At 43.5% G+C, this 15,783-nt stretch overlaps 1 protein-coding gene and 1 long non-coding RNA gene across 2 annotated transcripts in view; both read right to left on the bottom strand.

Annotated features, from left to right (window-relative positions):
• Nucleotides 1-87: 87 nt before the first annotated feature.
• LOC118384220 (uncharacterized) lies at nt 88-12,168 on the bottom strand. The gene is made up of 3 exons (XR_004825808.2): nt 12,052-12,168; nt 11,604-11,867; nt 88-230 (listed from the first exon to the last, which is right to left on the bottom strand). It is a non-coding gene; the product is annotated as an uncharacterized LOC118384220 (long non-coding RNA).
• Nucleotides 12,169-12,356: 188 nt separating this feature from the next.
• Nucleotides 12,357-15,783, bottom strand: part of LOC118384218 (BEN domain-containing protein 4-like) — a 35,288-nt gene continuing 31,861 nt past the window's right edge. The window contains exon 5 of the mRNA XM_052518325.1: nt 12,357-12,998. Within this exon, the coding sequence (XP_052374285.1) occupies nt 12,850-12,998 (149 nt within the window). The 3' untranslated portion in view covers nt 12,357-12,849. The remainder of the gene's footprint in view (nt 12,999-15,783) is intronic.

Below are 15,783 nucleotides of genomic sequence, written 5' to 3'. Positions count from 1 at the left end.
ACTTACATTATGAGAGAAAAAGATTGGACAAAGACGCAGACCGTTTGACACCTTTTCATAACCTCAAGCGATCTCCACTTCCCTTTCATGTTGGCAGCCTTCACTGGCAGCCCAGTGAGCACTCTCCAGCCAGAACTCCAGGGACATTCTCCAGCAGCTTCTAGCACACCCTCTGCCACACCATGTCTGAGTGCGTGCAGGAGGAAAAGTGAGGGGCCAGCACATGAATCCTGCAAGGAAGAGATACACAATTGTGTAACTCTTCTGATGAATGGAAAAGTGTTGCAGTTGACAATGATCCATGCAGGATGAAAACATGTTGAATGCCGCCTTGCTTACCACTGAACACAAGCCTTCCCCAGTGTATGGGCCACTAAAGTCACGGAGCAGTCTTTTCCATCAGGTGACAACATTGTGCATTTGCAGTGAGTGACACACAATAACATACACGTTTTATGTAGACAGTTAAAGGGAAAACAGCCATACATAGGCTATTAATCAGAACGTACTATATTGAATTAAATCATTTGTATCTTCTGCATGGACATACAAACCTCAGAGCCTAAGACGTTCTCTAGCCAGCACATTCTAAGGATGTTTATAAAACCTAATTAAATGCTTAGTCCAATGGTTTTTCATCCCAAATCTGTTGGTTACCACTCACCTGTGGTGGTCTATAATGTGAACATTACAAATGCTCTAGGATCCAACAACGCCTTTATTTCCTGTGTAGGTTCCAGATTTTTGGAGTCAAACAGAAGGTCCTATTCTACCAGGCTGTTATAAAGAGCATTCTATGGTTGGTTTGGTTTGGCAACTTGTCAGTTACCTTAAAATCACAAATCAATCGCCTGGTCCAGAAAGCCATACAGATGATGGGAGTGAGGTAGCACCCGTCACTGTAGTCTGTTTTTGAACAAAACAATCAAACACTACAAGAAAATAATTTCCCCTCCCATGTACTCCACCCAGAGTTTCAACTTCTCCCCTCAGGCAGACGCAACAGGGTTCCTCAGTGTAAGCTGAACAGATATAAGCCCTCCTTCATCCCCCTGTCAGTCAAACTCCTATACAGCAGTATGTAGGTGGAGACCATGTGCAATGTAATATACCCTGTGTGTAGGTCTGATTAAATCATCTGTGATTTGGTGGCCTATGTATGATATGATGAAAGAGCGCATTTTAACGTGAGATATTAATCTAACAAAGTACAGCCCAAGCATAATAGCATTTGGAGTATACATGAGGAGGTACTGTAGTTCTTGAGATGGCAGTAATTTAGGTAATATGTACATGTAGATAGTTATTAAACTATTAATCTATGACTATGCATAGATAATAAACAGAGTAGCAGCAGCGTAAAAGACGGGGGGTAATGCAAATAGTCTGGGTAACCATTTGATTAGATGTTCAGGAGTCTCATGGCTTGGGGGTAGAAGCTGTTTAGAAGCCTCTTGGACCTAGACTTGGTGCTTTGGTACCGCTTGCCATGCGGTAGCAGAGAGAACAGTCTATGACTAGGGTGGCTGGAGTCTTTGATAATTTTTAGGGTCTTTCTCTGACACCGCCTGGTATAGAGGTTCTGGATGGTAGGAAGCTTGATGTAAAGCCTGATGTGATGTACTGGGCCGTACCCACTACCCTTTGTAGCGCCTTGCGGTCGGAGGCCGAGCAGTTGAAATACCAGGCAGTGATGCAACCATCTCATGATGGAGGACCCATGCCAAATCTTTTTAGTCTCCTGAGGGGGAATAGGCTTTGTCGTGCCCTCTTCACGACTGTCTTGGTGTGCTTGGTGCAGACCGCACCACCCTCTGGAGAGCCTTGCGGTTGAGGGCGGTGCAGTTGCCGTACCAGGCTGTGATACAGACCGACAGGATGCTCTCAAATGTGCATCTGTTAAAGTTTGTCAAGATTTTTGGTGACAAGCCAAATTTCTTCAGCCTCCTGAGGTTGAAGAGGCGCTGTTGTGCCTTCTTCCCCACACTGTCTGTGTAGGTGGACCATTTCAGTTTGTCTGTGAAAGTGTACGCCGAGGAACTTACAACTTTCTACCTTCTCCACTGCTGTCCCATCGATGTGGATAGGAGGGTGCTCTCTCTGAAGTTTCTTGAAGTCCACGATCATCTCCTTTGTTTTGTAGACATTGAGTGAGAGGTTGTTTTCCTGACACCACACTCTTGAGTGCCCTCACCTCCTCCCTGTCGGTGATCAGGCCTACCACTGTTGTGTCATCGGCAAACTTAACGATGGTGTTGGAGTCATGCCTGGCCATGCAGTCATGAGTGAACAGGGAGAACAGGAGGGGACTGAGCATGCACCCCTGAGGGGCCTCTGTTGAGGATCAGTGTGGCGGATGTGTTGTTACCTACCCTTACCACCTGGGGGCGGCCCATCAGGAAGTCCAGGATCCAATTATAGAGGGAGGTGTTTACTCACAGGGTCCTTAGCTTAGTGATGAGCTTTGAGGGCACTATGGTGTTGAACGCTGAGCTGTCGTTAATGAACAGCATTCTCACGTAGGTGTTCCTTTTGTCCAGGTCTGAAAGGGCAGTGTGGAGTTCAAGAGATTGCATCATCTGTGGATCTGTTGAGGCGGTATGCAAATTGGAGTGGGTCTAGGGTTTCTGGGATAAGGGTGTTGATGTGAGCCATGACCATCCTTTCAAATCACTTCATGGCTACAGACGTCAGGGTCAGTAGTCATTTAGGTAAGTTACCTTAGTGTTCTTGGGCACAGGGACTATGGTGGTCTGCTTGAAACATGTTGGTATTACAGACTCAGTCAGGAACAGGTTGAAAATGTCAGTGAAGACACTTGCTAGTTGGTCAGCGCATGCTCAGAGTACACGTCCTGGGAATCCGTCGGGAGCTTCAGCCTTGTGAATGTTGACCTGTATAAAGGTCTTACTCACATGAGCTACAGAGAGCATGATCACACAGTCGTCTGGAACAGCTGATGCTCTCATGCATGTTTCAATGTTACTTGCCTAAAAGCGAACATAGAAGTAATTTAGCTCGTCTGGTAGGCTCGTGTCACTGGTCAGCTCGTGGCTGTGCTTCCCTTTTGTAGTCTGTAATAGTATGCAAGCTCTGCCACATCTAACGAGTGTCGGAGTCAGTATAGTGCGATTCAATCTTAGTCCTGTATTAACGCTTTGCCTGTTTGATGGTTCTTCTGAGAGCATAGCGGGATTTCTTATAAGCTTCCGGGTTAGAGTCCCGCACCTTGAAAGCGGCAGCTTTAGCTCAGTGAGGATTTGTATTATTTTTATTTAAACAGGTAGGCTGGTTGAGAACAAGTTCTCATTTGCAACTGCGACCTGGCCAAGATAAAGCAAAGCAGTTTGACACATACAACAACATAGAGTTACACACATAAAACAACATAGAATAAACAACCATACAATCTATAATACTGTAGGAAAATCTATATACAGCATGTGCAAATGAGGTAGGATAAGAGAGGTAAGGCAATAAATAGGCCATGGTGGCAAAGTAATTACAATGTAGCAATTAAACACTGGAATGGTAGGATGTGCAGAATGTGCAAGTTGGGATACTGGGGTGCAAAGGAGCAAAATAAATGCAGTATGGGGATGAGGTAGATTGGATGGGCTATTTACATATGAGCTATGTACAGGTGCAGTGATCTCTGACAGCTGGTGCTTAAAGCTAGTGAGGAAGGTAAGAGTCTCCAGCTTCAGAGATTTTTCAGTTCGTTCCAGTCATTGGCAGCAGAGAAGTGGAAGGAGAGGCAGCCAAAGGAAGAATTGGCTTTGGGGTTGACCAGTGAGATATACCTGCTGGAGCGCGTGCTACGGGTGGGTGCTGCTATGGTGACCAGTGAGCTGGGATAAGGCGGGGCTTTACCTAGCAGAGACTTGTAGATGACCTGGAGCCAGTGAGTTTGGTGACGAGTATGAAGCGAGGGCCAGCCAACAAGAGCATACAGGTCGCAGTGGTGGGTAGTATATGGGGCTTTAGTGACAAAACGGATGGCACTGTGATAGACTGCATCCAATTTGTTGAGTAGAGTGTTGGAGGGTATTGTGTAAATGACATCGCTGAAGTCGAGGATCGACAGGATGGTCAGTTTTCCGAGGGTATGTTTGGCAGCATGAGTGAAGGATGCTTTGTTGCGAAATAGGAAGCAGATTCTAGATTTAATTTTGGATTGGAGATGTTTAATGTGAGTCTGGAAGGAGATTTTACAGTCTAACCAGACACCTAGGTATTTGCAGTTGTCCACATATTCTAAGTCAGAACCGTCCAGAGTAGTGATGCTGGACAGGCGGGCAGGTGCGGGCAGCGATCGGTTGAAGAGCATGCATTTAGTTTTACTTGCATTTAAGAGCAGTTGGAGGCCACGGAAGGAGAGTTAGTTAGTTAAGACAGTGTTCATAGAAGGGCCAGAGGTATACAGAATGGTCTCGTCTGCGTAGAGATGGATCACAGAATCACCAGCAGCGGGAGCGACATCATTGATGAGAGAAGAGAGTCGGCCCGGGAATTTAACCCTGCGCCGACAGAGATGGCCGCCTCGCTTCGCGTTCCTAGGAAACTATGCAGTTTTTTTTTTTTTTTACGTGTTATTTCTTACATTGGTACCCCAGGTCATCTTAGGTTTCATTACATACAGTCGAGAAGAACTACTGAACATAAGAGCAGCGTCAACTCACCATCAGTACGACCAAGAATATGACTTTCGGATCCTGTGTTCTGCCTTTCACCCAGGACAACGGAATGGATCCCAGCCGGCGACCCAAAAAACGACTTCGTAAAAGGGGGAAACGGTCAGACTCCGGAGACGGGCACATCGTGCACCACTCCCTAGCATTCTTCTCTCCAATGTCCAGTCTATTGACAACAAGGTTGATGAAATCCGAGCAAGGGTAGCATTCCAGAGGGACATCAGAGACTGTAACGTTCTTTGCTTCACGGAAACATGGCTCACTGGAGAGACGCTATCAGAGTCGGTGCAGCCAGCGGGTTTCTCCATGCATCGCGCCGACAGAAACAAACATCTTTCTGGTAAGAAGAGGGGCGGGGGCGTATGCTTCATGGTTAACGTGACGTGGTGTGATCATAACAACATACAGGTACTCAAGTCCTTCTGTTCACCTGATTTAGAATTCCTCACAATCAAATGTCGACCGCATTATTCTCTTCGATTATAATCACAGCCGTATATATTCCCCCCCAAGCAGACACATTGATGGCTCTGAACAAACTTTATGTGACTCTTTGCAAACTGGAATCCATTTATCCGGAGGCTGCATTCATTGTAGCTGGGGATTTTAACAAGGCTAATCTGAAAACAAGACTCCCTAAATTTTATCAGCATATCGATTGCGCAACCAGGGCTGGAAAAACCTTGGATCACTGCTATTCTAACTTCCGCGATGCTTATAAGGCCCTGCCCCGCCCTCCTTTCGGAAAAGCTGACCATGACTCCAATTTGTTGATCCCTGCCTTCTTCAACCTCAGGAGGCTGAAGAAATTCGGCTTGTCACCAAAAGCACTCACAAACTTCTGTATCACCCCCTGGTACGGCAACTGCTCCGCCCACAACCGTAAGGCTCTCCAGAGGGTAGTGAGGTCTGCACAACGCATCACCGGGGGCAAACTACCTGCCCTCCAGGACACCTACACCACCCGATGTCACAGGAAGGCCATAAAGATCATCAAGGACAACAACCACCCGAGCCACTGCCTGTTCACCCCGCTATCATCCAGAAGGCGAGGTCAGTACAGGTGCATCAAAGCTGGGACCGAGAGACTGAAAAACAGCTTCTATCTCAAGGCCATCAGACTGTTAAACAGCCACCACTAACATTGAGTGGCTGCTGCCAACACACTGACTCAACTCCAGCCACTTTAATAATGGGAATTGATAGGAAATGATGTAAAATACATCACTAGCCACTTTAAACAATGCTACCTAATATAATGTTTACATACCCTACATTATTCATCTCATATATATATATATGTATATACTGTACTCTCTATCATCTACTGCATCTTTATGTAATACATGTATCACTAGCCACTTTAACTATGCCACTTTGTTTACATACTCATCCCATATGTATATACTGCACTCAATACCATCCACTGTATCTTGCCTATGCCGCTCTGTACCATCACTCACTCATATATCTTTATGTACATATTCTTATCCCCTTACACTTGTGTCTATAAGGTAGTAGTTTTGGAATTGTTAGCTAGATTACTTGTTGGTTATTACTGCATTGTCGGAACTAGAAGCACAAGCATTTCGCTACACTCGCATTAACATCTGCTAACCATGTGTATGTGACAAATAAAATTTGATTTGAATAAAATGTAATTTGATTTGATTTGGCACCCCCATAGAGACTGCCAGAGGTCCGGACAACAGGCCCTCTGATTTGACACACTGAACTCTATTGGAGAAGTAGTTGGTGAACCAAGCGAGGCAATCATTTGAGAAACCAAGGCTGTTGAGTCACCCATGACCAGCTCTGAAACCAGATTACATAGCGGAGAAGGTACGGTGAGATTCGATCGGTAATCTGTTTGCTAACTTGGCTTTCAAAGACCTTCGAAAGGCAGGGTAGAATAGATATAGATATGTAGCAGTTTGGATCTAGAGTGTCTCCCCCTTTGAAGAACCACGGCAGCTACGGGAATCTCAGACGATACGAAAGAGAAGTTGAACAGGCTAGTGATAGGGGTTGCAACAATTCCGGCAGATAATTTTAGAAAGAGAGGGTCCAAATTGTCTAGCCTGGCTGATTTGTAGGGTCCAGATGTTGCAGCTCTTTCAGAACATCAGCTATCTGGATTTGGGTGAAGGAGAAGTGGGGGAGGTTTGGGCGAGTTGCTGTGGGGAGCGCAGGGCTGTTGACAGGGGTAGGGGAAGCCAGGTGGAAAGCATGGCCAGCCATAGAAAAATTCTCAATTATTGTGGATTTATCGGTAGTGACTGTGTTTCCTAGCCTCAGTGCAGTGGGCAGCTGGGAGGAGGTGCTCTTAATCTCCATGGACTTTACAGTGTCCCAGAACTTTTTGAGTTTGTACTACAGGATGCAAATTTCTGTTTGAAAGAGCTAGCCTTTGCTTTCCTAACTGCCTGTGTATATTGGTTCCTAACTTCTCTGAAATGTTGCATATCATGGGGGCTATTCGATTCTCATGCAGAACGCCACAGGATGTGGCGTGCTGGTCAAGGACAGACAGGTCTGGAGTGAACCAAGGGCTATATCTATTCCTGGTTCAATTTTTTTTGACAGCATGCTTATTTAAGATGGTCACTTTTAAAGAATAACCAGGCATCCTCTACTGACGGGATGAGGTCAACATCATTCCAGGATACCCCGGCCAGGTCGATTAGAAAGGCCTGTTCGCTGAAGTGTTTTCGGGAGCGTTTGACAGTGATGAGGGGTGGTTGTTTGACCGCAGACCCATTACGGATGCAGGCAATGAGGCAGTGATCACTGAGATCTTGGTTGAAAACAGCAGAGGTTTATTTGGAGGGTGAGTTAGTTAGGATGATATCTATGAGGGTGCCCATGTTTACGGATTTGGGGTTGTACCTGGTAGGTTCATAGATAATTTGTGTGAGATTGAGGGCATCAAGCTTAGATTGTAGGATCGCCGGGGTGTTAAGCATGTCCCAGGTCACCTAGCAGCACGAGCTCAGAAGATAGATGGGGGGGGAATCAATTCACATATGGTGTCCAGGGCACAGCTGGGGGCAGGGGGTGGTCTATAGCAAGCGGTGAGAGACTTGTTTCTGGAAAGATGAATTTTTAGAAGTAGAAGCTCGAATTGTTTTGGTACAGACCTGGATAGTAAGATAGAACTCTGCAGGCTATCTCTGCAGTAGATTGCAACACCGCCCCCTTTAGCAGTTCTATCTTGCCAGAAAATGTTATGGTTAGGGATGGAAATTTCAGGGATTTTGGTGGTTTTCCGAAGCCAGGATTCAGACACGGCTAAGACATCCGGGTTGGCAGAATGTGCTAAAGCAGTGAATAAAGCAAACTTAGGGAGTAGGCTTCTAATGTTAACATGCATGAAACCAAGGATTTTACTGTTACAGAAGTCAACAAATGAGAGCACCTGGGGAGTAGGAGTGGAGCTAGGCACTGCAGGTCCTGGATCAACCTCTACATCACCAGAGGAACAAAGGAGAAGTAGGATAAGGGTACTGCTAAAGGCTATAAGAACTGGCCGTCTAGCACGTTCGGAATCGAGAGTAAAGGGAGCAGGATTCTGGGCACAATAGTATAGATTCAAGGTATAATGTACAGACAAAGGTATGGTAGGAAGAGAGTACATTGGAGGTAAACCAAGGCATTGAGTAATGATGAGAGAGATATAGTCTCTAGAGACGTTTAAACCAGGTGATGTCATCGCATATGTGGGAGGTGGAACAACATGGTTGGTTAAGGCATATTGAGCTGGGCTAGAGGCTCTACAGTGAAATAAGACAGTAATCACTAACCAGGACAGTGATGGACAAGGCATATTGATATTAGAGAGAGGCATGTGTAGCCAAGTGATCATATGGGTCCAGTGGGTGGTTGGGCTGGCTGGGGACACAGCAATTCAGACAGTTAGCAGGCCGAGGCTAGCAGTTAGCAGGCTGGGGCTAGCAAGCTAGCATAAGGGCCTTAGATGGACTTCGCGATGTTTTTGCCTCCTCGTGCGGTGACGTCGATAGACCAGTCTTGGAATTAGTAGGGGTTCCAAGTAGAAGAGGGGTCCAAGTCCAATTGGCAAAATGGGTATAGTGGTCCAAGAAACTGGCCTATGGATCAGCTAACAGTTCAATATGCTCCAGATAGCTAGCAGGCCACGGTTAGCAGAATGGGCTTTCAGGGGACATAAGCGCCTGAGGGGCCTGCTGGGATCCTTGGGCAGATTATGCCGGTATTCCAATCGTGAAGGATCAGCGGGGTTTCGTGCCCCGTACCGGCAGTGGAAGGGGTTCGGATATTAGTAGTGGGCTTTAGGAGTAGCCTAGGAGCCCTAGCCGGGAGATGGGTCTAGCATGGGCTAGCTCCAGGCTAGTTGGTGCTAGCTCCGGGATGGGAATGTTAGCCAGGAGTAGTCAAACCGGGTTGTGGTTAGCTAGCTGTGATGATCCAGATGACAAATTTCAGAGTTTGTGGTAGGAATCCGGGGATATGGAGAGAAAAATCGGTCCGGTATGCTCTGGTTTGAAACGCGTTGTATGTACTGGCGAGAGCTTTCCGAGCTAAAGGTTAGCTGATGATCGCTAGCAGTGGTTAGCTGACTGATAGCTGGTAGCTAGTTAGCTAGCTAGCTTCAGTTGAGGTATTCCAGTTTGGAGGGAAATAGAAATACTTTAGAAAAAAACAGAGCCACACCACATTGGGTGAGGCGGGTTGCAGGAGAGTATTTTGAAGTTGAGGTTTAGGAAAAATATTAAAAGGAATGCGAAGAAAAATATATAAAAATATATATACATGGGACGGGACAAGACAAAGACGTCTGACTGCTACGCCATCTTGGATTGAACATGTTGCCTGTTATCCATGGCTTCAGGTTGGGGTATGTATGTACAGTCACTGTGGGGATGACGTCATCGATGCACTTATTGATGAAGCCAGTGACTGATGTGGTATACTCAATGCCATCGAATGAATCACGGAACATATTCCCGACTGTGCTAGCAAATCACTCCTATAGCTTAGGATCTGCTTCATCTGACCACTTTTTTATTGACCGAGTCACTGGTGCTTCCTGCTTTAGTTTTTGCTTGTAAGCAGGGATCAGGAGAAAATAATTATGGTCAGATTTACCAAATGGAGGGCGAGTGAGAGCTTTGTACGTGTCTCTGTGTGTGGAGTAAAGGTGATCTAGAGTTTTTCCCCCTCTGGTTGCACATTTAACATGCTGGTAGAAATGAGGTAAAATGGATTTAAGTTTCCCTGCATTAAAGTCCACTAGGAGCTCTGCCTTTGGATGAGCGTTTTCCTGTTTGCTTATGGTTTGGTAAGATTACCCACTCACCGTTGGATCCTTACAAGGCACCAGGCCTATGTCCCCGATATCTTCGTATCTTTCTCCTGCGAATGACAGGGATGAGGGCCTTGTCGGGTGTCTGGAGTAAATCCTTTGCGTCCTTCTCGTTAAAGAAAAAAATCTTCTTTCAGTACGGGGTGTGTAATCGCTGTCCTGATATCTAGAAGCTCTTTTCGGTCATAAGAGACTTATGTATGAAACGGTATGTACAAAATAAGTTACAAATAACGTGAAAAAACACACAATAGCACAATTCGTTTGGGGACTGTAAAACAGCAGCCATCTTCTCCAGCGCTATTATCAAAGCAGGGGATGTAAGCCAAAATACCAAAATGTCAAAAGCCACACACACGTAAGTCTAACAAAACAGCTCTCGTTTTATCATCAATTTCTCTCAGTCAATCATCAGTCATTTGTGTAAGTGTTGTGCTTGTTGAATGTCCTTCCCTATAAGTGTGCTGAAAGTCTGTTGTCAATTTGTTTACAGTAAAATTGCATTGTATCTTGTCAAACACATTTTTTTCCAAAAGTTGGTTGGTAACAGGCTGATTGGTCAGCTATTTGAGCCAGTAAAGGGGGCTTTACTATTTTTGGGTAGCAAAATTACTTTTGCTTCCCTCCAGGCCTGATGGTGCACACTTTCTATGAGGCTTTGATTGAAGATATGGCAAATATGAGTAGAATTATCATCCGCTATTAACCTCCGAAATTGTCCATCCAAGTTGTCGGACACCGGTGGCTTGTCATTGTTGATAGACAACAGTCATTTTTTCATTGCTTCCACACTCACTTTATGTAATTCAAAATGACAATGCTTGTCTTCTATAATTTAATACGTTATACTTGTGTAGTGTCAGAGTTTGTTGCTGGCATCTCATGCCAAGGTTTGCTAATCTTGCCAATGAACAAAATAATTGAAGTAATTGTCAATACCAGTGGGTTTTGTGATGAATGAGCCATCTGATGCCTTTTTTTCCCAAAATGTCATTTGTATTCCAAAGCTATTTACTATCATTCTTTATATCATACAGTGTCTTGCAAAAGTATTCATCCCCCGTGGCGTTTTTATGCGGGTGTCGGCTATCAACGGTTAACACTTGATCTGATTGAATCTAGGCCTTACACTCATTCAGGCTATTTTACAGTGCCTTGCAAAAGTATTCATCCCCCTTGGCGTTTTTGCTATTTTGTTGCATTACAACCTGTAATTTAAATTGATTTTTATTTGGATTTCATGTAATGGACGTACACAAAATAGTCCAAATTGGTGACGTGAAATGAACAAAAATAACTTGTTTCCAAAATTTAAAATAAATAAATAAACTTGTTTCAAAATATCCCTTCAGAGCATTATAATGATTTGGGTGGATCCAATCCTCCTTATATAAAACGAGCTTTGTTTCCAGAAGGCTTAAAAAATGTTCAATAAATGTAACACCCACATAGCTGCAGTAGGTCAGGGTGGCAGTAGGTCAGGGTGGCAGCAGAACTGTCTCAGCTTGACCAGCATAGCTAGAACATCCACGTAGTTCCTGAGGACGGTCCCCTCTGCAACGTACCTTCTGATTGTGGTGTGTCCCTCTGTGCGTGCCAGCTCATATTTCTCCCTTTCTGTCAGCTCCACCTCTTATATACTGACGCTCCTCTCCGGCAGAGACCAGAGGCCGCCCACACACACGACTGTTCTTCGTACAACGCAGCGTGATACACTTCACCAGGGCCTGTTCTGAAGGGCGGTCCTGTCCCCCTGTGTGACAGGCCTCTGTACGACTCTGTTCCACCACTCTCTCACGTTGAACGTCTTCAGATGTAGACTGATCCCTCTGAAATTGAAAAAACTAAAACACTAAGTAAGTGTTAATGGAAGGGGATGCAAATAGCCTGGCTACCCTATAGTAATCATGGTTTTATGGGGGGACCGGTGCTGACCTAGTCTAATTAATTGTAGGCTTTATGTGGCTACTAACCCTAGAGCGGTATCCGAATACTCATACTAACCACACTAACCTTTCTATTTGTGACCTAACCTATTGTGGAGGCCAGATCATCTGATGCAGCACTCCATCACTCTCCTTGGTCAAATAGACCTTACACAGCCTGGAAGGGTGTTTTGGGTCATTGTCCTGTTGAAAAACAAATGATAGTCCCACTAAGCACAAACCAGATGGGATGGCATATTGATGCAGAATGCTGTAGTAGCCATGCTGATTAAGTGTGCCTCGAATTCTAAATAAATCACAGACAGTGTGGTGGTTAATTTATGTACTATCAAATGAGGAGAGACAAACTTATCACACAAGTCAGAGTTACACTTAAACTAAACCTTTATTCACTTATTAATAAGGGAGCAGGTCAATACAACACACACATATAAAGTGAATCTATTGAGTGCTCTATGTTAATGATAGCTGGTCGACATTGAGAGCCCCAAGACAAAGATACAAAGGTATTTTATAGCCAAGATACACCTCCTTCAGTCTACATGCCAAACAACAGATGTATGGAATGGGTCACAAGGTTAAGATGTGTATGAAAGATACTTATAATTCACAGCAGACAGTATCTTCTGTAAAAAAATATCATTGTGTAGAGACCAGGGTCTGGCCCTGGAGTCATCTCTCCTTGGTACCTCATAGAACAGAAACATTAACTGCAGTCTCTTTAGGTTTTATCACCCAACAGACATAAAACATCTCCTGTCAGTGTTAAATCTCTCAGAGGCCCACTTTCAGTTCACAGACACAATAGAGTTATAAGAATCCTCTATTCTGTTGCATAAAACAACCATTTGATGCAATAAAATAATTATAACATAATCTTGTAATTTCTCTCACATTCCCCCACGGACCGACCCTGGCGCGCATGACCCACCGCATCACTGAATACTTTGTTGATCTGTTCCTCAGAAGGCAACCACCAGTCAGGGTTGGAGGCACAGTGCATTCGGATAAACTCTGAGGAGTACAACAGAGACAAGTAAATATTTGTTAAGATTAGTTGTTTTTTTTTTTTAAATTTTGTTTTATGAATAATCAACAATGAGATTTTGCAAACATCTGTTCACACATCTCTTTGGGAGTGTACATGTTGCTGTAGTAAACATACTGTACCTTTATTAGCATACCAAGTTGCCCTTTAACCCTAAAAGCGTCCCAAGGGGTCAAAAATGTCAGAAATTCGAAACCCTTTTTTATCCGTTTGAAATGTTAGGACTTTGTCAATAAACTTGTTGCCAACAAACTAAAACCATTTACCATAATTTCTGTTTTGATATGGAGGAATCTATCTTTGGATAATAGTCATGTCTACTAACCTTGTAACTCAAAATTATATATTTTATATTAGAGTTGTGTCTGATGTTCACACACATACAGTTTAAGTGGGAAGTTTACATACACCTTAGCCAACTACATTTAAACTCAGTTTTTCACAATTCCTAACATTTAATCCTAGTAAAAATTCCCTGTCTTAAGTCAGTTAGGATCACCACTTTATTTTAAAAATGTGAAATGTCACAATATTAGTAGAGAGCTTTCATTTCTTTCATCACAATCCCAGTGGGTCAGAAGTTTACATACACTCAATTAGTATTTGGTAGCAATTGCCTTTAAATTGTTTAACTTGGGTCAAACGTTTTGGGTAGCCTTCCACAAGCTTCCCACAATAAGTGGGAATTTTGGCCCATTCCTCCTGACAGAGCTGGTGTAACTGAGTCAGGTGTGTAGGCCTCCTTGCACACGCTTTTTCAGTTTTGCCCATAAACTTTCTATAGGATTGAGGTCAGGGCTTTGTGATGGCCACTCCAATACCTTGAATTTGTTGTCCTTAAGCCATTTTGCCACAACTTTGGAAGTACGCTTGCGGTCATTGTCCATTTGGAAGACTCATTTATGACCAAGATTTAACTTTCTGACTGATGTCTTGAGATGTTGCTTCAATATATGCACATAAGTTTCCTACCTCATGATGCCATCTATTTTGTGAAGTGCACCAGTCCCTTCTGCAGCAAAGCACCCCCACAACATGATGCTGCCACCCCCGTGCTTCACGGTCGGGATGGTGTTCTTCGGCTTGCAAGCCTCCCCCTTTTTCCTCTAAACATAACGATGGTCATTATGGCCAAACAGTTCTATTTTTGTTTCATCAGACCAGAGGACATTTCTCCAAAATGTACAATCTTTGTCCCCATGTGCAGTTGCAAACCGTAGTCTGGCTTTGTTATGCAGTTTTGGAGCTGTGGCTTCCTCCTTGTTGAGCGGCCTTTCAGGTTATGTCGATATAGGACTCGTTTTACTGTGGATATAGAGACTTTTGTACCGGTTCCCTCCAGCATCTCCACAAGGTCCTTTGTTCTGGGATTGATTTGTACTTTTCGCACCAAAGTACGTTTATCTCAAAGAGACAGAGCGCGTCTCCTTCCTAAACGTTATGACGGCTGCGGGGTCCCATGGTGTTTATACTTCCGTACTATTGTTTGTACAGATGAACGTGGTACCTTCAGGCGTTTGGAAATTGCTCCCAAGGATAAGCCAGACTTTTTGAGGTCTACAATTTTTTCCTGAGCTCTTGACTGATTTATTTTGATTTTCCCATGATGTCAAGCAAAGAGGCACTGAGTGAGTTTGAAGGTAGGCCTTGAAACACATCCACAGGTACACCTCCAATTGACTCAAATTATGTCAATTAGCCTATCAGATGTTTCTAAAGCCATAACATCATTTTCTGGAATTTTCCAAGCTGTTTCAAGGCACAGCAACTTAGTGTATTTAAACTTCTGACCCACTGGAATTGTGATACAGTGATTATAAGGTAAATAATCTGTCTGTAAACAATTGTTGGAAAAATGACTTGTGTCATGCACAAAGTAGATGTCCTAACTGATTTGCCAAAACTATTGTTGAAAATGTTGTTTTAATGACTCCAACCTAAGTGTATTTAAACTTCCGACTTCAACTGTATTAGCCTTTCGTCATTATATCCACAATCTCTGCCTAATATCGCCCATATTGGTGGCCTTCTTAGGTCGTATCGGTATGTCAGATTAGCTCAATCGGCAGTTTCTCCACCTCTGAGTATCACAGAAACACAATTTTTTAAACAAATAACAGACAAATGTTCATAACAAGTGGCTATGGATGAAATCTATTTTAAGAAATCTGTTCAAAACATGAAAAATACAACTTCAAATTTCACTAGAATTGTGTGATTTTATTTATGTGTGTGACACGTAAATAAATATTATGCTTATTTTGGCTCATTTAAACCATTTAATTGTGTAACAAAAGGTTAATAAAATAAAAAGTGTCACTGCTTAACGGACATTGTCTCTGCAATTATTACTAATTTGGGGTAAAAAAAAACAACATCCTATTGGCGCTTTTAGGGTTAATACAGATGCAGGACCTTAATCTGTTCACCTGTTGCAGTAGAACTTTCCTGCAGTGCATGACATTTTAAACTTGTACTGTATTTGAGGTTTAAAAAGGCTTTTGAAATTAGTAATTTCCAATTTCAAATTTCTGATTTGATTTTCCCTTATGAAAATTGTATGAACCCCTACAAAAATGTCCATAATCCACATAATAATTCACATTTCCTGTTGGTTCAGGATTATTTTCCTGCTGTAGCAAACTGGCTCAAATTAAGATCCTATATCTGTACCATACCTGTTGCTTTAGTACACATCTCTTTAGTAGGATACATGTTGTTTTAGTACACATCTCTTCAGTAGAAATAACA

Source organism: Oncorhynchus keta, chromosome 5 (assembly GCF_023373465.1).
Source record: "Oncorhynchus keta strain PuntledgeMale-10-30-2019 chromosome 5, Oket_V2, whole genome shotgun sequence".
In the NCBI taxonomy this organism is placed as follows: Eukaryota; Metazoa; Chordata; class Actinopteri; order Salmoniformes; family Salmonidae; genus Oncorhynchus; species Oncorhynchus keta.
The sequence above is the reverse complement of the archived record's forward strand: the minus strand, read 5'-3'. Positions and strand labels throughout refer to the sequence as shown.